This window comes from Triturus cristatus, chromosome 9, assembly GCF_964204655.1.
Source record: "Triturus cristatus chromosome 9, aTriCri1.1, whole genome shotgun sequence".
Lineage (NCBI taxonomy): Eukaryota > Metazoa > Chordata > Amphibia > Caudata > Salamandridae > Triturus > Triturus cristatus.
In genome coordinates this window covers 749,523,333-749,547,812 of record NC_140592.1, presented here as the reverse complement: position 1 = coordinate 749,547,812, position 24,480 = coordinate 749,523,333, and the positions used below count along the sequence as shown (strand labels likewise).

The following is a 24,480-nucleotide window of genomic DNA, read 5'->3' as shown; positions in this document are numbered from 1 at the left end:
TCACGTTTGTCTTTATTTCCAGTTTCCAAACCCTGCGCTTTTTGTGATGTGCTCATTGGCAAGACTCGTGCTGACAAAGAGGCCTCGGCGGAAACCTTCAAACTGCAGCCCCAGGGATTCCGGCGAGAATGAGAGCCGTGGATTAGGCCACAAAGCTCCGAGGCGCATGATTGTCCGGTGAGAGGAGGGCTGGACGGCCACGTGACCCGGGCACTTTCGGTGGGGTGGAGTGACGTTACTCCACCTCGGCTCACAATTGTCTGGAACCGACTGGAGGGGTGTTGAAGCTGTGCTGTTCAGGGAAATTCTGCAGCTAGTGCTCCGGCGAAGCTGTGCCATTCTGCTTTTTGAATGAGCACGTGACATATGTTGCGTTTATTTGCGCGCTTGAGGTGTGTGTGCCGGTTGCTGAACGAACCCCTGGCTCTTCTGTCAGCCGCCTTTTTCAGGCTTCTTTTTGTAGTCGTCATTTTAGTTCTAAATGGACCGGCCCCTCATATGTTTTTGTCGAGGTGTCTGAGGCGTTTCGTAGTTATGGGGACTAGGGACCCGAGATCTAGCTTTTAGTAGTGGGACATGGCCGGGTCTCTAAGAAGAACCACCTGGAAGCGTACCAAAATTGTAACTTAAAAAAAAGTGTTTCCTTTTGTGATAGCCGTGTATGTACACTTTACTGATTAAAATCTAAGACTAGGGGAAAAAAAATAATAAGAGAAACACAAAACATAAAAAAAACAGTGACACAGAAAGGAAAATATACCTACATAAGTCTTGTCAGCGTGTTTGGGTACATGAGGAGGTGAAGGGCTAAATTATTGAAGCCAGCTGAGCAGCGACACAGGCTGCATTCACTTGTCCGCCAAGCAGCAGCAACGCAGGAAGGCTGCTACATTCACATGTACGTCAGACACACCTTTAAAGGCTGCTTTCCCTTCTCCGACAACAGAGGTGAGGCAGCTGGATTAACATTTCCGCCAAACAGCAACACAGGAAAGGTGACGGTCTTCACGTGTCCGCCAAGCAGCAGCCCAGGCAGGACTTGCACATTGACTTCGCAGTGCCTTCATGGAACTGGCATCATGACACCAACATAGGCAGGGTGACTATATACAGATGCTATCAAATTAGTAAATATGCTACATGTCTGGCACCGGTTCAGTGGTGACATTCATATGTACTCCGAGTAATAACCAGGTTCACTTGATTTATGCGGCAGAAGAGAGCCAAATAATGCAGCGAGAAAAGGCGAAGTATGCAGCATAACGTGGCATTTTTTGTATTAGTATTACATCATTATTTCTTCATTTTTAGGTTGAGCCTAGCGAGCGCACGCTGCTCTATAGAAGGCTTCTTGTGAGCACTCCAAACTTCTCCGTGTGGGTCTGACTCCTCCCACGCATTAGGTTGGCTGTTGCCTATGTCATTTAGTTTTCGTAGGCTGCAAATGGCTAAAGGCGTGCGCATGTCCCACCTCTTTAGCAAAGGTTCACTCCCACAGCGTTTTGCTTGCAGGAGCGAGCAGCGGCACGCTTGGTGGCAGCTGCATTTCTTATAGCGCGCGCACCACTCTCGGGCTAGCAGATGTCCCCTTTCTGAAATGAAGTCACTTTCATGGCTTTGTTGTTGCTTTCGTTATCACTCAGCTCTTACAAATAGCCGTATTTTTATTTTCAAGTTTTAATCTGCATGCCCCCGCCTCCTCCACCCCTGGGGCCCCCGTGTAATGAATATGATAACACTTGTTGTCACTAGCGTATGATATCTTCGCTTTTGTGTCTTCTCGCATGCTTTCACTTTTGTGCTACACTCCTGTCACGGCATGACCCCATTGAGGCGTGCGTGGTGTTTTCTCAGACCCGCGCTGAAGATGTGTGTGGCCAGGGTCGGCATCTCCACATTAAAGCGCTATATGTCTGCTCATCAGTCTGTGTCCAGGTGTGTACCACTCAATAGTGCCTTGCGAGGCTCATGTACTATTTGGCGCTAGCCACACACAGACCTTCCAGGCCGAGGTGTCTTGGACATGCTGCCCACGGTTACAGTCTCCCCTCATATAACGCACGCCGCAAAGCCAGCTGTGTCTTGTTGCTAAAACAATATACTGCAGCCATTCCACCCGCTGGTACTCTTTGTTGACTTCGGAAGGGTAAAGGATTGAGTTGTGCCTGTGCAACATGGCTGGGCTCTGGTGTGGAAGACGGTGTTTGCTTTTATGTGGAAATATTTCATCCACACCATAGAAGTGCAAATGCTCGGCTGCCAGTGTAAATGCACAATCGAAGTGTTTCCAAGTCCAAGTCGCGCAAAATGGCCTCCGGCGTGCTATAATCAAGCAGCGCTTCACAAGCTGAGCTGTAGTGACCTCACTCGTGTCAGGAATGCGCTGCTCGTGGCTTCCATAAGGGCGGTGCCTGGCAGAGTGTAGCGCCTCAGGTTACAACTCTTGCCCGCCATCATGCTGTTAGTGTCTTGATAAACCTCCTCGCCCGTCAGCGTGTGTTCACAGCTGTCCCTTCCCAATTTGTGGTGTCTCACAGCAGTGAAAGCGCTGCGTGGAATACCTTTGGTGTCTTTCTCAATAGTGCCTCGAAGACAGCCCTCCTTCCAGAGTGCAAGGCGCTAAGCTGATGATTACTGTTTACTAGTGCTTAGAAACGCCCATTTATCTTCAACGCATCTTGGCTCATTTCATATCAACTTTAGACAAAAAGTGTACGATTATTCGAAAATGTTGAGTGTGTGGGCATGCCAATAGGGGATAATCTGCTGCATGGCTAAATATATAAGGTCCCAAAGGCGAGACCTTTTGGCTATGCCAAGGCTTGTTAATCTTGGTAACACAGTCTGAGCATTAGTTGCACCTCATTACGGCCTGTTTAACACCAAAATATAGCAATAAGAAACAGAAGGGTGACCAGTCCAGCTTTGCAAAGGCCGTTCCACTGAGCGGCAACACTTGTTGCTGCATTTTTAGTAACTTATGAACTGTTTGAGCTAGAAACAAAAAATATTTTTGTTGTTAAAATCTGTAGATTATGCAGCAGATGATGGATTATGTGATAGATCTATAATTTTGCAAAAATCGCCGCAGCCGCACAATCGCATTATTCCAGTGCCCATGGTAACAACACAGGCAAGGTGGCTATATTCTCGTGATCTCCGAGCAGGAACACAGGAAAGCCATGTTCCATTGGCCAGTGTTTAGGACATGTAGAGAACTTGTCTTCCATGTTACACAAGCTGTAGTACAAACAAGGTGGCTGTATTGACTTCTCCTCAGAGCAGCACTACTAACATAGTAGCAGCATGTATGTGTCCTTTGGGCGACAAAAAAAGGCAGGCCCAGCTATATTCAGGAGCTATCAATAGTAACAAGTAGGACTTCTATATTCGTGTGACTTCTAAACAGTAACAGCCTGGGCAGCGATTTTCACGAGTCCTCTGAGCAGCAATAAAGACCAGGAAGCAACATACACCTGTTTCCGGAAGTAACACAAAAAGGACTGCTACCTTCCTCTGTCTCCCAGTGGGTAACATAGGCATGTCGGCTACTTTCATGTGTCCTCTAATCGGCAACACACGGACTCAGGATATTGATCGGTGTGCGGGAGGGGACTCTTCCTACTTGTACATGGTCTGCGCAATAGTGCAAGCTTGGTGTACCACTAGGTAAAGGGGTGTGCTGGAGATGATGCAATTAAAAGCTGATTGGCTATATGTTAGTACATTTGATCAAGCTTCATCATGTACTGTACAGAGTCCTAACATTCCCGTTTGTTACGAAAAACAAAAATAAAGTAAATAAATAACACAGGGACTCGGCTACTTTCAAGTGACCTCCGAGAACCAACACTTTCAGGGTGACTGCTTTCATGTGTCCCCACAGCAGTATTTGAGGCTCCGCAGCCTCATTCATGTTCATGTGTGCCTTAAGACGCGAGCCAAGCTGGTCATCTGTATTCATGTGCCCCTCTCTCTCAGCAGCAGTGCAAGCAGAGTTTCTGATATATGTAGGTCTTCTGAACAGCAGTATATATGCACAATGGCTACATACATGTCCTGTGAGCAGCAACGTAGTATAGGCAGGGAAGTGGTATTCACATGTCTTCAGAGAAGCAACAGAGACTGGGCATCTGTATTCCATTTACCTTAAATAAGTAACACGGAGCGAGCAGTTCACTCATTATTCTGGCAGCTAAGGAGGCAGGACAGTCACGTCCCTGTGCCTTTTAAGCAGTAACATAAGTAGGACGGCTACAGTCACCTATACTTAGAGCTAAAACACTGGCTGTTGTGCTATTTGCCCTTCTTTTGAGCAACTACAGAAGAACGACTTCACTAGCAACACTTCATCTGAGAAACAATATAGCCAGTTCCTTAGGTTATTGTGAGCAGGAATGCTGGGAAGACAGCTATGTTCACATGTCCTTGAACCAGCCATTGCACTTCCTTTGGCAACCAACAAGCTAGCACAGCTTTGTCAGTGTTGTAACATAAATGTCCCCTGCATGGTGTACAGTCATGTTCCTCTGCCTGTAGTGCCTGACTTTGTGTATTAGATATCCTGGATTTTGACTTTTGCCCTAGTGTCGCGCTAATCAAGCTGTGCTTCGAGACCTAGGTCTGTCCTTTGACAAAGTCCTGCACCAGTCCTGCGATCTGGACTGGGGTACCAAACGAGCCCACATTGATTGTCAGGAGTTTGGCACAAAGACCGGTGGTAGCAGCATAATGTGCGTTCTGAACTCAAAGTTGTAACCAGACCATTTTTTCTGTGTCAAGACCTACAGGTCCATTTTCTTTTGCTAACATTCCAAGTGTATTTTGTGAATGTTTATGGCCTGTTTGGTGAAGGCATGATGTGGGTGAGAGCCCTACAGTAACGGAGGCCTGTGGGATCTATTTTGGACACTCCTGGCCTGGCCTTTGCACAAGTTGGAGGAGATGCTGTTTTCCTAGACATTGGTAGTGTATTGATGACATCCCTGATGCCGGAGGGAGGGGACCTATATACTGAAGAAAGAGGAGATGAGACAGGGCTTCTTTAGAAATTAATTTAGGCCTATTGTTCGGCAAGGAGCTGATTATTGGTGTTCCTGAGTACTGCTATTTGGTAGATTGGCAGATAGGAGAAAGGGGTTGGACTGCAGACTCTGTTTAACAAGGTGAGCAGAACCATATAGGTGAGGTCTGGTATTTTTGCCTTTCCTTTATAATACTTTCACTTGGCTGATGACCGGTGCAAAAATCTCACCCCACTTTGTGCCTGTTTTTGGTGCTCTAGGCAAGAGACTTCCAAGCTGTGAGACGTGTCACCCTACACAAAAGCCTATCTCTGGAGAGCAACTTGGAAAGGACACCTGAAAAACGAACAACCCCAAACCAGTTCCGAAGTTGCAGACAATAATACATATTTTCTGCCTGAGTTTGGTGTATATAAGTGGGACCTCACTTATTATTTCAGTTCCAAGTCCACTATGGCCAAGGAAAGGAGTGCCCTGTGCAGAGCTCCAGGGACTGCTGTGCAATCAGAACGTGTCTTACTGACAGCCGCCAACTTCCCAGAGTTAAGGGCACATCGCCTGAGTCTGATGTGTTGCTGCAATATCTGCATACCTGTCCTGATGCGCCTGGAATTAGCCCGTTTACTGAGAAAGGGGAGGAGCCTGCCAACCCAGCAGAAGGAGTATCTGTCCCGCAGGAGTGAAGTGAAGCATGTCCCCGGTGTCTGGGGGACATCTAGAAGCAGACAACTGAGGAGAGCGATCTTTGTATCCTGCTGTCTGTGTGCCTGTAATCTCTTTGCCTTGGTTCCTGGCAGGAACCTTGAAGATCGAGACTGTGATTGCCGAGACCCAGTCCAGGCTGTCATCGCAAGTCGGTAAATCGTCCTGTGCATGACCGCATTGTGCCCAGAGAATCTACCTGTGCATGGCTGCATCGTACCCAGAGGGCTGGCCTTTGACTGACCTCCGTGCTCAAAGAATCAGCCTGTGTGTGGACTCATCATGCCCTGGGAATCAGTCTAAGTCTGATCTCATCGTGCCCAGAGAGCTGTCTGCATGTAGCCCCCATCATGCCCAAAGAACAGACCTGTGTGTTGTTGCATCAGCAACGAAAAATCCATCTGTGGGAGACTATACTGCTGGCCAATGCAGAGCCTCCACTACCTACGTGGTGATCAGCATTTACCTAAAAACCTCATCAAGACCCCCAGTCAACAGCGACATCCCGCGGCGGTCCAACTGGAACTGTGACAAACTAGGACTGCAGAATCTGCATCTGCCTGACAGGTGACACAGTAGCCGACGGATGAAGATGCCGGCAAGTGGGCCACCTCTCAGAAGAGACAGAAGGCAGGCACACTAAGGAGGAGCAGCTACTGGATTCTCTACCTCTACTATCGTTTCCACTGCTTTCTTACCCTCGCAACAGATAAGCCCTGAAACCACATCTTCACTGTGTAGTGCTGTAGCTGTGCCTGGTGTCCTCCGACCACTTTCTCACTGTCCATTTGCACGAATCGTTGCAATATATATGTAAAAATATATCACATTATATTTTTATTGTCATGTAGTTCATAAAAATTTACATCAATGGAGCAGCAACGTCACAGCATCAATTTTATCATGAATGTATATTCTTCAAGCACCTGGATAAGCCTGTAACACAACCAATAGCTCCATATGCCCTTATTCATGACCATATACGCCAATGTGCAGCTCCCTTACAAATCCCTTGAATTCCATTGACTGCCCACATTTCATGTATTTTTCAAACAGCCATGTGAGGTGTATATGGGAATCTCCAGAGACGCAGTGATCCATGCCAAGTGCCCATCTCGCTGGACTAGGCCGGTTACTGGCTATGTTACATTAGCAAATACTTCTAAAGATCTGTACAGCATCCCTTTCTACAAGCCAGTTTTGAATAAGGAGATTGATGATGCAATGGGAGTGCAGAGAAGAGACCCTCATTGTGTGAATGAAGAACCATACAACACAAGACTTCAGGAAGAGAGAGTGAGAGAAAGATAGAGAGAGAGAGAGCGAGAGATATTGAGTGTGGGGAGGTTTTGTGGGTGTATGTGTGTGGGGAGGGGTGTATGTGTGTTAATAGAGGACACTGAGAAGAATTGATGCACGTTTTCCTCTCAATGCCTAGAGTCTGTGTTCCCTGTATTACTAGTAAATTCTCTGAATAGGGTTCTTTGTCTACAGCTTCATTTTTCACATGTCCAGCGACTGTTCCGTCACCCCAACTCTGAGAGCAAGATGGCCTACGCCCGAAATTTTTATTTATGGAAATCATCTTGGAGCGCCTGCACAATATGTCAATGTTTATGGCCTGGCCTTCACCCTCACCGTGTTCCCAGACGAAGCATTACTTTGCCCCAAATAATAAAATGTCACTCAAGGAGATGCCTTATTAACCCCTTCGGTGCTCATGACGGAACGGTTCCGTCATGAGCCACGGTTGAGCTGTGCTCATGACGGAACCGTTCCGTCATGACCACGCCCGCGCAAGATTCCGTCAGCACAGCGGCGGAATCTGCGCAGCATGGAAGGGGTTAAACCACATACCGTTGTTTTCAAGTTTAGAAGTGTTTCCTCTTTTAGTATTCCAGTCCCAAAGATGACAACGTAAACACAAGACCATGCAAAACCGCAGCTGGGATGTGATCTGCAATACTCCATGGTGGGTGGGTTGTGACGTGGATTGAAAAAACAGGTTGTTTTGTATGTGCTGTTCTGCAGTTGTCACTTCGGATAGTAAAGCTGTTTTAAGTAAAGAGTCTGTGTTTGTCCCTCAGATGAGATCCTGCAGACTGAGGCCTCCGAGGACCTGGACCTCCTGTTTGACTATGCAGAGGAAGAGCCTATCTCCCCAACACACTGCCCGTTGCCAGATAACGAACTTGCACTCTTTGATCCTTGCTGTAAAGATGGTAAGAAAGCTTCTGCATGCATCGCCACTTCTTTTTTGCTCCTTTTAACTCCTCTTGTATATGGGCGCTCCGATAGCATGTTACGGGAATGTGATCATATGGTGGTGGGGTCTACCAATCCCGAACTCTCCATTAGCTGTGATTTCCCTCCTTGTTTGAAGTGGAATGCAAGTGTGACCAACGGGTTCCATGGTTTAATTTAATCAATCATCCAAGTGTTGGATGATTTTAATTTTTGGTAGGTGGTTCATTGATGGAGTATTCCAGACTTTGTATCCCGGGGCACATAATGTTGGAATATAGTGGTGCTTTACCTGTGACACTCCTATTATTCAGACAGTAAAGTTTCCGCACAATTCCTGGTAATTGGCCATTATGGACACTGTACGAATGGCTGCAGCCTAAATCTCACCTTGAGAAGGGGGAGCGGATAGAAATGACTCACAAACAAATATGTGTGGGATAAGATGCACATGTAAACATCAAGGTTCCACACCCACGTGCCTCTCACTTTCACCTGTTCTCCTGCTCAGATAGTGACAGTTGCCTTTGTGCAACGGTAACCATAAAGACCTTCAAAGCAAAGAGTATTGTGTAGTGCATTCTAAGGAAAACAATGCATTAAAAAAAGGAGAAAAAATCCTGAAAGCTGTTAGAAACATAATTACAAAATGAAATTTATATCTTTTACATTTGTCAAAACAAGAATTCATAACCTTTTTTAATTATAGTTCATTTTGCCTAGTCTGTAGGAGTAACTGTTTTTCATGAAATACAGTATCTTCTTTTTAATGGAAGGAGGGTACATTTATTATATGGGAAAGGCAGGAACCTGGAGGGCATAACAAGTGTTGGGGTGGAATATCGCGATCCTTTTATAAATAAAAATGTTTATTATTGTGTTGTAGAGGAAGGGGTCAAGGCATCGAGCATGCAGTGGTCAGAGGTAGACATGTGTCCACCGTTTTAAGTTCTAATCCATCACATGAAGGAAAGAGAAGGTATAGACAACCTCATTATACCGTCCCAAACCACTTTGTGGCACAAACATGCAATTCAGGTCCACTCACTAAAAAAACTGAGTTACAGAATCCTAGTGTATCCTGGCACTGTCAATGTGTGGACATGTACATCAACATCACTGCTCAGTAATTGAAAGCAGTATGACCAATGGCTGGGTCAAAGGTTCCAAATCTGGGCAAGATGAGGCTACATTGAAGAGGGGCATCTCTTTGGGAGTACGTCGGACAAATACAAGGGAGTTTGGGCCAGATGTATGAATATCCAGTTGCAAAATACTGGTCCCAGACTGCCACTAGTATTTTGCGACCAGTGACGTTTTTTAAGGACTATCCAATGTACTAATAGGTTGGTTCTTAAAAATCCTAATTGTATTGTAGGAATCCTATTTACCTTAAGAATGTTCATGAGGTAGGTCGCAAATTGCGACTCACTACGATTGAAGATAACACAGGGATGGTGGCCTGGCTGAGGTCTATAGTCCATCATGTCTGGGATTGCTTTTTAATAGATAAACCATTTTAATGCAGCCTGTTTCCCCTGAAGGAAATGGGACTGCTTTTAAAGAGAAATGTTGAGTTTTTTTGGTTGTTTGTGTAAGAGTTGACAGTAGGTCCCTGCACAGCTGCCTGCACTTCAACACCCTTTTCTAATATTCACAGAAAAGAAGAGTATCCTTTGCATTACCACCTCCTTTGAAGTGTCGGTAAAATATCAATGTTTTGTGACCGGAGTTTGGTTGTAAAACAATGACACACACAATATGCTGTTATTTGGAAGGGGTGCCCACAACAGACCCCTTCCTGAGTCAGAACAACCTTTCTAACTCCTAAAATGGGATTAGTATAAGAAAAACATTTTAACAGCCAGAAAATGCCAAATTAGAGCATTTGGTTCTGTTAGACCACTTTTTACAAATGGCACAAAGTGGCTGAAATCAGAAATTGTGTCTACTGAGGGGTAGGTGGAGAAAAGTTGCAGCCCCTTTCAGACTGTGATTTGTAAACCATACATGGACAATAACATAGCTTGTCGAAACTGACTGGTGCATGAGTGCAGTCGGGGAGGTGCAGGGCAGTGAAGGACACTTCTGCATGCAGTATGGGCAGCTGAACAGCTACTCTCTTTGGTCCATCAGTGGGAGGGATTGCCGCTAAAAAATAGCTATCTTAAATGTAGGTAGAGTACATGTAGAATAAAGAACTAGATATTGCCAGGCTACTTTAGGAGTCTGTTATGCAGTGTTTTTGTAGTGAGAGGACCAGTGTTACATTTTTGTGATGTCTCATTTTACGTTGCCATTCCAGACGTTTATTTCTGAGTGGTGGAATGAGAGGTCCTTAGAGCGACCCCAGGGGTTTACCTGTTATTTTTTATTCTTATAAATTAAAAAAAATCTATTGCAAAGTATTTCAAATCTTTTGTTTCAAACAATTTGTCTTTATTATGTTAAAAATGCATTTTTAAATAGTTTCAATGGTACTGATGCATCATTATTGTTTTTTTCAAATATATTGCTTCAAATTTTAGGCCTAGATTATAGGCAGACATGCTATTGTTTAAAATGACGTGTACGAACTGCAGAATGTAGGAATAATATCTGTACAAAAACATAATGTTCGAGGCATATGAGCTGCAGATTATACACTTTTGCATAGATCGCCATCTGGTGTTGGGCCCGGATGTTTGCAGTTTGTTTTTCTTCTTGGACAGTCTTTGGAAGTCACGAGTTCGGTGACTCCTCCTTCGGTCCGTACTGCGCATGGGCTTCGGCTCCATCCTCAGATTGTTTTTTTCCGCCATCGGGCTCGGATGTAATACTTCGTGCTCCGGCTTCGAACCTTTCCAGTTCGACCTTCGACGAAAAATCCTCGTCCATCGAGATTCTTTAGACGGAATCGACTTCTTCATCTCTCTCTTCGGCACTTCCTCGATTCCAGACATCGGCAGCGGCCTTCGGGCCTACCTCGACTCCGGTCTCGGCCGATGGAAAGGACTCCCTTTAAGAAGTGCCCAAAATGTGGGTCTAAATTTCCCCACACCGACCTCCATCAGGTGTGCAACCTCTGCCTCTCTCCCGAACACGAGGCCCGAGACTGCCCCGCCTGCAAGTCTTTTCGATCGAAAAAGACTATTCGGGATCGACGAGCTCGACGCACCATGGCGCACTCATCGACCTCGGCTCCACCTGACATCTTCGGAGAAGACACCGGAGCGTCGGGACAGCTGCACACCGAGCGGGAGGAAGATGTCGTCAGCGCTTCCGAGGCCGACGACTCCGACGCGGAGGAGATCACACCGGCGCAGAGGGTCGTGAGTACTCTACCCCCTCCCCCTCCCGCGCCCATTCCGAAAGAGACTCCGGTTACCCCTTCGCCTCCGGGCCTGGGAAAACCAAGCATACTGCTTCCATCACCCCACCTTCGGGCCCGGTGAAAAAGCATCACAAGTCTCCTGGCGGCTCGGGCTCGAGCCAGCCTCCTGGTGGCGCCGACAAACATTCTTCGGCGCCGAAGAAAACAAGTTCCGTTCCGAAGCCATTGGTGTCGAAACCTGGCCTCTCGGTGCCGACCAAACACAAATCCCTCAGCACCGACGCTTCCCTGTCGAAGCCTGCCTCGGCGCCGACCAAAAGATCGGACACCCCGAGAAAGCACGGCACGGATAAACCGACGAAGCCTTCGGTTCCGAAAACATCGGCATCGAGGGAGGAATCGGTGCCGGAGGAGCTTTTCACACCGGATCCTCTTCAAAAGACTTTAACTAAGGATCCCAGGACTGGACATTTAACTTTGTCTTCCAAGAAAAGACTTTTGGACAAGCCAACTCCTCCTCCACCACCAAAACGGAAGGACTCTGCCACATCCCCCTTCAGAGTACCCTCCCCACCGCCTCCAACTCCTCCTCTTCCTCCTCCACCTCCTCCCCCTCCTCCACCCCCTCCATCTCCGCCCCCACCTTCTCCACCCTTGCCTCATCGGTCCCCAACACCGTCTCCAGACCCTGATGACCACGGAGATCCATTCTATGATCCCACAGATGCCCCGCAGGACCCCACTCCTCCGGGACACCTGACCCATGGGAGGATTATCACAATCCCGATGTCCCAGATGTGCCTCAGGATGATCTCTATCCATCCAGGCCGTCTCCACCAGAGGACTCCCTGGGGTTCCACCACCTCTTACAACGGGCGGCACATCACCATGGGGTGGAATTACACAGTGATCCAGTTGAGGAAGACTTCCTACTTGACACATTTGACATAGCAGATAAATCCACCGCTATATTACCCATGCTTAAAGGGGTGACCAAGCATGCCACAGAGGTTTTCAAAGACCCCGTTAGAGCTAGGGTCTTAAACCCCAGAATAGAAAAGAAGTACAAGGCAGCCCCCACGGATCCTGTCTATATTAAAGGACCTGCGCCCCTAGACTCACTAGTGGTTTCCACAGCTAGGAAGCGCTCCAACTCTCAGTCATCTGGTGAGGCTCCACCACCTGATAAGGAGTCCAAGCTCTTAGATGCGTCCGGCAAACGCACTGCCTCGCAAGCTGGCAATATGTGGCGCATCGCCAACACGCAGGCGCTGCTGGCGAGGTACGATAGAGCGCACTATGATGAGCTGGAGGCTCTCATGCAGCACCTCCCAGACAAATACAAGAATAAGGCTAATGAACTGATACAAGAGGCAAAGATTATTACCAACACCTCTATTAAATGTGCACTTGACGCAGCAGACACGGCGTCCAGGGCCATAAACACCAGTTTGTTGCTTCGCCGTCACGCCTGGCTCAGAATTTCAGGCTTTAAACCAGAGGTCCAGGCATCCATCTTAAACCACCCTTTTGACCAACAACACTTATTTGGCCCAAAAGTAGACGAAGCCCTGGAAAAAATGAAGAAGGATACAGACACGGCGAAGTCTATGGGAGCCCTGCAATCACAAACCCCTAGACGTTCCTTTCGCCGTTCCTCCTTTCGAGGCTCTGGCAGAGGTTACTCTTCCGATAGCGCCTCCACTTCCTACAAGTCCCCTCCTCAAAATACCTTCTCAAAGGGCTACCAAAGAGGTGGATATAGAGGAAACAATAATAAAGGCAGGGGCAAAACCAACACCGCCCGTTCTGCCACACCGCCCACACAATGACTTTCCCCCGCTCCCCCCAGACCATTCCACTCCGGTCGGGGGCAGACTACAAGACTTCCTTCAAACCTGGGAGGCCATAACATCAGACAAATGGGTAACCCAAATTATTCGATCAGGGTACTGTCTCCAACTAACTTCTACCCCCCCCAAATATTCCACCCAGACACCGTGCGATGTCACAAGAACATACCACACTTCTGAAACAAGAGGTACTCTCCCTCCTGCAAAAACACGCAATAGAGCAGGTACCTGTCGATCAGCAAAATCTAGGGGTCTACTCTCTGTACTTTCTCATACCGAAGAAAGACGAGACCCTACGGCCCATTCTAGACCTCCGGCCTCTAAATGCATACATACATTCAGACCATTTTCATATGGTAACTCTTCAGCAAGTTCTCCCACTCCTCCGTCAGGGCGACTTTCTCACTACATTGGACCTGAAAGACGCATACTTTCATATCCCAATACACCCTGCTCACAGAAAGTACCTCCGATTTGTGGTAGACGGCCAACATTATCAGTTAAAGGTTCTCCCCTTCGGGGTCACAACCGCACCACGGGTGTTTACCAAATGCCTGGCAGTAGTGGCAGCACCTCCGAAGACAAAACATTCATGTCTTCCCCTACCTGGACGACTGGCTCATAAAAGCCGCGTCCTACCACCAGTGTGTACAAAATACAAACACTACCATACAACTACTCCACCAGCTAGGCTTTACGGTGAATCACCAATAGTCCCACTTGATACCGTCTCACACAAAGCAATACCTCGGTGCCACTATAGACACCTCAAAAGCTATAGCCTATCCCAACTCAGCCTGGACCGCAAGCATGCAAGCCCTGCGCCAAAAGTTCCCTTCTTCAGCACTCTCAACCAGCAAGACTGTTCATGAAACTAATAGGGATGATGGCGTCTTGCATTTTCATAGTGCCTCATGCAAGACTTCACATGCGTCCACTCCAAGAGTGCCTAGCACGCCAGTGGAACCAGGCCCAGGGTCAGCTGACGGATCTGGTGTTGGTGGACGGCCACACTCATCGATCTCTGCAGTGGTGGAACACCACAAACCTTTCCAAAGGGCGACCGTTCCTGGACCCGGTTCCTCAGGTGATTCTAACAACGGACGCATCGCTCTCCGGCTGGGGAGCGCATCTATTACACCTCACAGTGCAAGGGCTGTGGACGCCACAACAGAGGTTACTCCACATCAACCATCTGGAGTTATTGGCGATCTTTCTAGCCCTGAAATCGTTTCAGAAACAAATTTCAGCCAAAGCAGTCCTAATTCGCACAGACAATATGACTGCAATGTATTATATTCAAAAACTGGGGGGGACACACTCTCCCCAGCTCTCCCGCTTAGCACAGAGCATATGGAGATCAGCAATTCCACAAAAAATCTTTCTCCTGGCACAACACGTCCCAGGCATACAAAACACCATGGCAGATCTGCTCAGCAGACAAACGCAGCAAATGCACGAATGGGAACTGCATCCACAAGTTCTTCACCCATTCTTCCACAAGTGGGGGCATCCTCAGATAGACCTCTTCGCCACCCACGAAAACAAAAAATGCCCAAGCTTCGCCGCCAGATACCCACACCCATTGTCCAAAGGCAATGCGATATGGATGAACTGGTCAGGCAAATTTGCATACGCCTTTCCACCTCTCCCACTAATTCCATTAGTGGTAAGGAAGCTACAACAGCACTCCCTCACACTCATTCTGGTAGCTCCAACATGGGCCAGGCAGCCGTGGTACACCACACTACTACAGCTATCGGTGGTACCACATCAAAAACTGCACCTGTCCCCATGCCTCCTAACCCAGAACCATGGAGAAATCCGGCACCCGGACCCAGCTCAGCTCAACCTTGCGATCTGGCTCCTGAAATCTTAGAATTTGGATACCTTAATCTTCCCCCTGATTGCATGAACATTATCAAGGAAGCCAGACGTCCTACCACTCGAGCGTGCTATGCCGCAAAGTGGAAGAGATTTGTTGTTTACTGCCGTAACAATACAATCAACCCTTTAGACGCATCCATACAGCACATCATATGCTGTCTGCTCCATCTTCAAAGGTGTAACCTGGCATATTCATCCATACGTCTACACCTAGCAGCAATTGCTGCTTACCTTCAAAACAGACAGCATTTATCACTCTTCAGAGTGCCTGCTATTAAAGCCTTTATGGAAGGCCTTAAACGAGTAATTCCACCCAGGGCACCACCTTCCCCTGTATGGAATCTAAACATAGTTCTTACAAGGCTAATGGGTCCGCCTTTCGAACCAATGCATAAATGTGAGCTACAGTTCCTCACTTGGAAAACAGCTTTCCTTGTAGCTATCACTTCCCTTAGAAGGGTTAGTGAGATACAAGCGTTCACTATACAAGAACCCTTTTTACAGATACATCACAGCAAGGTGATACTTCGCACAAATCCAAAATTTCTGCCCAAGGTCATTTCCCCCTTCCATCTTAATCAATCGGTGGAATTACCTGTTTTTTTCTCGCAACCTCAATCTGTTGCGGAAAGGGCTCTACATACACTTGATGTTAAAAGGGCTTTACTGTACTACATACAAAGAACGCAACCTTTCAGAAAGACTAAACAATTGTTTGTCTCCTTCTCTCCACCGCATAAAGGCAACCCCATCTCTAAATCAGGGATAGCTAGGTGGATTGTAAAGTGCATACACATTTGCTATCACAAAGCAAAAAGAACATTATCTGTTCCACCTAAAGCCCACTCTACAAGAAAGATAGGGGCTTCTATGGCTTTTCTAGGGAACATACCCTTAGATGACATCTGCAAAGCAGCCACATGGTCAACACCGCACACCTTCACAAAACATTACTGTGTAGACGTGCACTCCAAACAACAAGCTAGTGTGGGCCAGGCTGTACTAAAGACACTATTTCAAACCACTTCAACGGATACCGGTGGTCGCCGCTAGGGCTGGGTACTGCTATATAATCTATGCAAAAGTGTATAATCTGCAGCTCATATGCCTCGAACGGAATATGCTACTTACCAGTATGCATCTGTTCTTGGCATGTAGAGCTGCAGATCTATACACGCCCACCCGCCTCCCCGGCTACCTGTATCCGTTCCAGTCTATCTTATTTAGATACAACACACATGGGTTTCTTACTATTATCACTACGCTCCATCTTTTCCCTGCTGGCGAAAAACAATCTGAGGATGGAGCCGAAGCCCATGCGCAGGACGGACCGAAGGAGGAGTCACCGAACTCTTGACTTCCAAAGACTGTCCAAGAAGAAAAACAAACTGCAAACATCCGGGCCCAACACCAGATGGCGATCTATGCAAAAGTGTATAGATCTGCAGCTCTACATGCCACGAACAGATGCATACTGGTAAGTAGCATATTCCTTTTCTACTTGGCTAGCTTAGAGACACTAACATTGATGTCCTGACACCAGAAGGAAACTCAATCATGCATGCAAAAACAACCCAACTCTGAGCCACTAACCCATATTGAAGAAAACCCTGTGCACTGCGACAATGCGCCTTGATCTGTGGAATCATTGCTTTTTCTCTATATTTCAGTTCAGTGTAACTGAAGTTTATTAGCAATTTAGCAAACTAGCTGTGTTACAAATGTTAAATAATTCAAATTTTAAAACAGAGTAGTACAAACATTACAACAAATGGAAACAACATTTCAGAGTAATCACCGTCCACTAACCACACCACTAAGTTTTGCATAAAACAGATCCCCTCCAGATTCAGTTCAGTTTAGTTGATTGTTTTCGAAAAGTTGCCTTTACAACATGAATTTGTAATTAAATACAGCTGAGAATGTTCGAGGCGACAACAGTGAAATTGTAAATTACTTAATTGTACAATATTGTTTCTCCGAAAAGAAGAACGTTTGTAACAATGACATTTGGATACATAATGCAGTTTTAAGATATTTTGAGGCTTAAATTTGTAAGATCGTTTGGCCTTTGAAGATGGGCATAATGCATGCCATTGATAAACCCAAATAACAAGACTGCCACTAGGAATGTTGCACAACTGAGATAACAAGGTACAGGAATAGCGCAGTCAAGGATCATGCATGGTATAGTGTCACAGCAGTGGATTTGCGGAAACAAAAACTTGTTAGCAGGACAATTTTGCTGGGTACTCTAATTGTTGATGAATAGTAATTTTGTAACAACTTGAGCCCAATATTAGCAGTGTTGTCATGGGTGTGAGGGTCGATTTGGTATGCAGGATCACCTGCAATGTTCGTATCCGATATAGTAGACTGTAGTAGTTCAATCAGAATAAGTTTGGGAACCACACTTCTGATGCAAGTTAGTTTACATACTTTACAGGCTAGTTGGGAAAAAGCCAACCATAGCTGAGCCTTTAAAAAAATCTTAGTGTACAAAAATAGGATGAGATGATGCCAAAGGATCGCTTGAGAGTTCTGGTCATTAGTAAGTTTGGGCGGTGAACTCTGCTCGCGGAGTTTGCAGAGATTTCCGCACTTCACGTTATGCGGCGCTCACGGAGATCTGGAAAACTCTGCTCTGCGTAGTGAAGCGGAGTTTTTCTCCTTGTTCGTGTTCGTCAACGTCAAGTTGGTAAGTGTGAGCGAGGAAAATCCACCTTCCTGTGAGATTCTTCCTCGTTTGCAATTGTCAACATCAAGGTGGCGAGTGCAAGTGTGGATAATCAACCTCCCGGCGAGATTTCTCAACGCAGGCGGTCAGATTTCTCATTGCGAGTGGTCGCGTATGCTCACGTCCACTCGCGTTGAGAAACTGTCCGCTCGCGTTGAGAAAGCTGCCGCTCGAGTAAAAATCTACTTGAGCGTCAGAAAGGAAGCAGCACCCGCTTGCGCTGTGCATGGTGCCGTTCGCGATGATTGCACAGTGCAGACAATCACCTGGCACTGAAAATCACTCCGCCGCTTGTGGAGCTCCGCGTAGCGCGGCAGTTTGTTTTGCACTTTGCGGAGTTCCACGTAGTAGAACTCCACAAACTCTGCCCAGGCTTAGTCATTAGCAGGCTTTCCCAGTGCCGGATTAAATCCTGTGGAGGCCCCTAGGCAGTCGAAATTTCGCCCCCTCGCAAATTATCTTCTAATACCCAATGCACCAGATGTCTTTTTTTACAAACTGCCAGCTGCCAGAAGATGAGCTTTTAAGAGACAAACTGTTATGTGAATCTGATGTCTGTGCTGTGGTTTATGTACTTTAAGTTGTTAATGGGTACATTACATTAATACAGTATTTTCTTCATAGAGTCTTTAATGTAAAGTTTTTGTTTCTTTGAGTTGATTCATTTTTTTCTATCTTTTGGAAACCATATTTAAGAAAGCTTGATTGTAATTTCCTTTCAAGATCAAATCAATATTATTTTGATCCATTGTCGCGCGGCCCCTAAAAGCAGTGGGGCCCATAGGCCGGTGCCTACTTTGCCTATTTGGTAATCCGGAATTGGGCTTTCCTATAAAGGGACAATAGGGGAGCAGAAAGGGTCTCTTCTGGGGATGATAGGTGCATGTGCAGGCATTGAGCCTGAGACTAGGTAAATTGGTATAGCACGGAGTTGTGATCAACAGTGAATTATGTCTGTTAAAAAATGATGATGTCGTGCACATTTCTATTCCAGAAAATGCTGCATCTGCCTCTTTCCACGAAGAGGAACTGGCATCCCTGGTGGTGAGCTCTGAACTACTAAACAACCTTCAGCTCGGGGTGGAAGCCAAGAATGCACTTTGGAATGAGCAGATCAATCCTGATTCAGAGACTCCAAATGCAGAACCTCAAGAGCCAGGCAGTTATCTGACTCGAGCCACTGAACAGATTAAGCTAGCCCTGCAAAAGGAGGGTGAAGAGGACTATGTAGGTGCGATCCAGAGCTATAGGGATGGAGTGGACCTTCTTCTGAAAGGGGTACAAGGTGAGTGACCAAGTGTAAACGTGATTTTGTGTTCAGAGTACTAGGGAATCCTAACACAAATAAATGTTAATTTGTTTGATCACCAATAGAGATTATCACAAATAGAGAAATAGCCAAATACGCTTTAAACCTTAATGAAATGCAACCCTGAGCATCAGGCAGGAATTGACTAATGGGTGTATTTACTTACACGATGGGTCTTCTTTAAAGTCACTATTTTGCACTATCAAAGGCTGATCCTTTGGTGTATACTGGAATCCCCCAGCCTCAGAAGGCATTGGACCATTTTGCTTTCTTGTGAAGTCATCAAGGCTAATATGTTATTTTTCTTGCTAGGATACTTTTTATTGCACATTGATCCATCAGGTGAAGGGTAAGGAAGGAGATTTGAGGGTTAGCTCAGCCTGTCAAAACAGAGGTGTATCCTTGAGAATCTAATTAGAGATATTTATCATTATGTCATAGGCATAGGTAAACAAGAAAAACGGACTCTGTAGTTTCAAGAATGTGGGGGATTAGTAACAGCCTTATGAAAGATTTTCACAAGGACATTTCCTTCTCTATGTAATGATAATGCAAAGTGAGATCTCCCAGTTCCAATGCAGATAGATTTGAACCAGTACTTTCTTATGAGCACCAAAAGGAAGGGAAGCATCCTAGCCTTTGCAGACCATGCACATGTCCATGGATCTGGGACACTCGAGGGACAAAGCCAGTTGACTCTATTGTCAGTCTTAGGAGAATCTGATGCCTTAATCCCTTTTACTTTTCCCAAGTGTTCAGCATCCCCATCGTGACTTCTTATCTCCATATGAGTCATCTTGGATTTGACTGGCATGTCACTTGCTCCTTTCTGAAATTCACGCTTTTGGAGATCTTTGCTGCTTCATTGTTATCGCAACGTATGTAGCCTCTTTGAAATCTACAGAAGGGAAGAAATTAGTACCTGAAGAGAAAGGGACACCACCCTTCCGTAAATTGGGAAGCACCTTCTTTCGGGGATTTACATTTTCCATCATAAATAAGTCCTAGACTTTTTGCATTTATCTTCCAGGTCCACACCTGAGCCAGCAACATTGCAGTAAACCTCATTCTGCCCATCCTTGGAGCCTCCTAGGTTTGGTTTCGTTGGAAGGCAGGGCCAGCTTTAGTGCTGGTGGTGCCAGGTGCAACAATCTTTGTTGCCCCCTCGCCCCCAAGACTTACTTTTCCTTGCATTCCCTCACTACCACCCTCAAAAGGTACCCCTCTTTGCTTCAGAGACCATCTCTCTTGTGTGTATTCAATTTCTTTTATAATGCCTCTCATCACAATTTGGGGAGTCAGAGTGCTTTATATCACACACATATTATACAGAGACAATGATTCATACAAGTGTGTAAGTCAAAGTATAGGAAATGTTACATAAGACAATGAGGACTACAAGGTGTAGTAGTCACGTCATCCATACTTGTAGGCATTATATGATACAAGTGCTTGGTCTGGAGAAATACAAACTCTAGATTTAAAAGTAAGATAGTGGTTGAGGTTGTCTTTACTAATAAGCATTTATTATTGTCCAAATTAACTATATTCAGCAAACTTAAGATAACAAAAGATTGGGGGGAAAACAAAAAGGTTCTAAACCCATGCCTTGCAGTTTCCATGCTGCTAATTGACTCTGGTTCATTGCCCACTGTGCTATATTAGGATTGTAACTTATGAACTGCAAGTAACAAAAATAACTCTGTGACAACAACATTAACCCTCGGCTATCTACAAAAAATACAATTCTTTGACTTGCATTTTACACGTGATGCTTTGCAGGATGCACGTTATCCCTCTGCATTACTTTATGATGAGTCGAAAACTTGGACTAGACAAAACTCAATTCTCTCCAACAGATACATTATTCACCAAAGTTAAATTGACATGGTGACATGTTTATTATTGCCTAAATATTGCTGGCATACGAGGTACTCTGAGGCATGTGCCTTTAACCCCATAAGATATTTCAAAATGCAGCACCACCTGAGCTTGGCGCCCGGTGCGTTACGCCTCCCTAAAGCTGGTACTGTTAGAAGGAATTGCAAACTGTATCATGAAGTTGTACGACTCTACCACCAGATGCTCAACCTGCCTTAGGGATTCGACGAGGCTAGCCTTGAATAGCTTCAGTGATATTTTCCCCAGATCATGCTACCTCCTATTCAGTAGCCTAAACCTATGTCGGCTAGAAAATGTGCGGGTTAATCCTTATGGAATGTAAACAGAGTGCTAGGTAGAGAAATTCTAGCCCACAAAACTTGAAGTGATGGGGGACTGAGTACTAATTTGGGGATCTCTTTTTTGGTGCCCTGATCCGGTCTTTCACTTTATACTGGACGTTGCTGCAGTAGTCAAAATTCTTCTACTGGTATGTCTGTTTTGTTAACTACTCCAATTCCTCATGTGGGCAGCATGACTGAAGCTCTGTCAGCTTGGGAATGCCAAGCCACACTCGGGTATGAATTAATGCAGTTGTGGCTACGGCGCCAACCTTTTTGCCCATCCATGTAAAATGAACTGTGGCATTGTGAAGAATAATAATACTGGAGAACCTTGTAAGGAAAGAGGAACCCGAAGCATGGTTTCACATTCACAGATGGCAAATGGCTTAGCCAGGTAATGGCAGGGCGGGCTCATCTTTGAAAGGCACCTTTGCAGGCCGTCGACTGCGACCATAATTTAATGCAAGCGATCAGGACAAGTCCCCAGGAATCCATCCTACCTTAGATATTGTAGCTTTTCACTCCTTGAGAAAATTCCAAATATTAATGTGTTCCATTCTGTTGATGATCGGGAAGAAAAAGCACTTTAAGAAATTATTCATGAGTCATTGTAGGAGAGTGGCATCGACTGCATAGTTGTCCCCAACTTTTTGCTGATGTTTTGACTGTTTTCTGACTCTAGCCAGGCTGTGGCCCTGCTTTCCAGGACCCCAGCCTATCTGCTTCCTCTCTAAACAAATGTGAGTACCCTAGGTACATACCAATTGGATACTGAGGACACCCTATCAGCCCCTTGTAGATGGTACCCTAGGTACCCAGGGCATGGGTCCCTCAGAGGCCTACCAGGGGCTGCAGCACTTATTGTGCCACCTCTGGGACAGCCATACAAACTGACACCACCAGACCACTACTGTAGCCTGGGCAAGGTGGTGCTTGCACCCCTTACAGGGATATAGGTATCCTGTATCCCACTTAAATACAACACATATATCCTCATAGGTCACCCCTAAGGCAGGCCTTGGTAATCCTACAAGGCATATGTGTGAGGGGGAACCCCTACCTGAGTAGGGCCCCTCTGCAACCTTCATTAAAACTATTGCTGGGTTGTTTGTAGTGCAGCCATACCCTATACTCTTAACCGCATTATAAGTAATCGTGATAGCGTGATAACTTGAGAGTGGCTGCACAGAACCATGTCATGTTTGGTGTCAAACATCGTGGAGTCATACCCCCAATCCAGCCATGGGAGTGAGGGCATGATTCCCCCCTGCTAGAGGGGTGATATGGTAAAAGCGGCAGATTTTAGGCACCAATTTAAAAGTGCCCACGTAGTACAAAATGGATGCTACCCGCCACCCACACGACTCTGGCTGCCTGTTGCTGGGCAGAACTCCAGCCACGGCAGCTGGACAATAGGGATCTTGTTGCAGAGAGGTGTTCCCACCTCCCCAGACAGACTATGTGGATTGGAACTGGGTGGGTGCACCATAGGATGTCTTTCAAACTCGCACGTAGGCTTCTCCAGGGCCTACTTCTGCATACACCGCCTCAAACCGGTTCAGGGGCATCCTGTCCCCTGCCAAGGCGGGAAAACACACACAGGGGAGAGGGTGTAGCCACCCTTTCCTGCCTGTACTCTCATTGGTGGGCTCTGATTCAGACACTCCCCTAATCTCTGGATAAAGGTGGGTGCAGGGTCCCCAGAGCCTCGGATTAATATTGGACTTCAAAGACTTGAACCTTCGGCGAGCTGCCGCACAGCTGAATGAAGAAATCTCCCTTGGGGTAAAGGAGTTACCCCCCTGCTTGGCAGGCACCTGAAACACTGCAAGTGACCCAGTTGGAACTCCGCTGCTCCTACGGACATCGAAGACTTCTGCCTACCCTGAGGTGGGTTTCCAAGCATCCCAGAGGCCAGTGAGTGTGCACAGCAAAGCTCAGCACCGTGGACCCCGTGGGTGCCGAGATCCCCAATACCCCAGGACACCGGCCACCTCTTGCACAGCACACGACCCCGACCAGTGGGGAAGTTGTGCTTTGGCCCATCATTGAGCCAACCTCTCAGCATTACTTGTGCCAAATGACGACGCTCCAGCCCGCTCCGGCGACCCGTGGGCTCATCTTTACGCACTCCAAATTGCCGCCTCCCGCGGTCCCTTGTCTCTCGACTGGTGGGCCCTAGCAGAGGTCAATCTTTACTTTAAAGGGCTCCCCTGGTTGCTCCAGGCCTGCTCTACAGTCTCCTCGCTGGAGACCATGCTCAGACCTCGTGGGTCTGCACCGTAGCTGTTTTGTGATCCTTGCGTGGGTTACGGTTGCCAAGGCTTAGTGGATCCAATCCAGACACTAACACCGCAGCGGCCTTCATCCTTCATGGGACAGTCGCCCTCCAGAAGCTGGCCTTCCTTGAAGCCTCCTGGAACCCGTGGCTGCTGATCCAAGCTACCCATCTTCAACCTGAAAACTCCCGACATTGAAGGGCTCTTTCTCCTGTGCTCCCTGGTCAATGGCTAGTGACCCAGACTCTGTCCCCTCTGCTTTCAGGTCCTTTTCTTCAAGATGTACATCTTCAATCTGCACGACATCAACGACGCCTCACGCCAGCAGCAGTTCTTCACCTTTTTCCATTGAAAACGAGATCGCGACCCGACATCGAAAACGACCTATGCACCCGGCTTCCCTGGGGCAGGTAACAGTGGTACCTCGGTACTGTCGTGGGTGTGGGCCCTCCAAAAGCTTAACTCTAAGCTCCTGAACTTGAACTCCTGCTAGAAGTGTCCAGATTCTTGTAATTTCCAACCGCGACATTTCCCATAAGGTTTAATAGAGATCCCGACTGTAGTTTAAACACTGCACCGTCTCCCGTGGGTCCCCTTCCTCACTACCTTGGGTGGTTTCGTAAGGGGCCAGCGACCCTAAGTGCCCTAGGCACTGTCTGCAGAACTGTCGTGGTTCTTATACCACTTTTTTAATATATGGTTTGGTCCCCCCCTGGGGCCCTGTGATTCCAGTGCTATTTATTGTTGTTTAAATGCTTTATTGAATTGTATCTTTACCTCCAGCCTCACAAGAGACTAGTGGGATTTGTTCTTAGAATAAATACATATATTTTGAATATATACCTGTGTGGACTACTCTTTCATTTGGTCATTCAAGAGGTTATCCATGGTAAAACAATAAGCTTAA

The 24,480-nt window shown here is 46.6% G+C and overlaps 1 protein-coding gene and 1 long non-coding RNA gene across 3 annotated transcripts in view; one reads left to right on the top strand and one right to left on the bottom strand.

The window, feature by feature from the left end:
• LOC146798747 (uncharacterized) overlaps positions 1-24,480 on the bottom strand; it is a 242,894-nt gene that overhangs the window by 46,372 nt on the left and 172,042 nt on the right. The window lies entirely within an intron of this gene.
• SNX15 (sorting nexin 15) overlaps positions 1-24,480 on the top strand; it is a 63,503-nt gene that overhangs the window by 36,683 nt on the left and 2,340 nt on the right. Inside the window, exons 6-8 of one of the 2 annotated variants that reach the window (XM_085626039.1) lie at positions 7,814-7,948; positions 18,755-19,045; positions 23,839-23,983. In XM_085626039.1, the coding sequence (XP_085482165.1) occupies positions 7,814-7,948; positions 18,755-19,045; positions 23,839-23,983 (571 nt within the window). The remainder of the gene's footprint in view (positions 1-7,813; positions 7,949-18,754; positions 19,046-23,838; positions 23,984-24,480) is intronic. The other variant, XM_085626040.1, reaches the window with a different exon arrangement.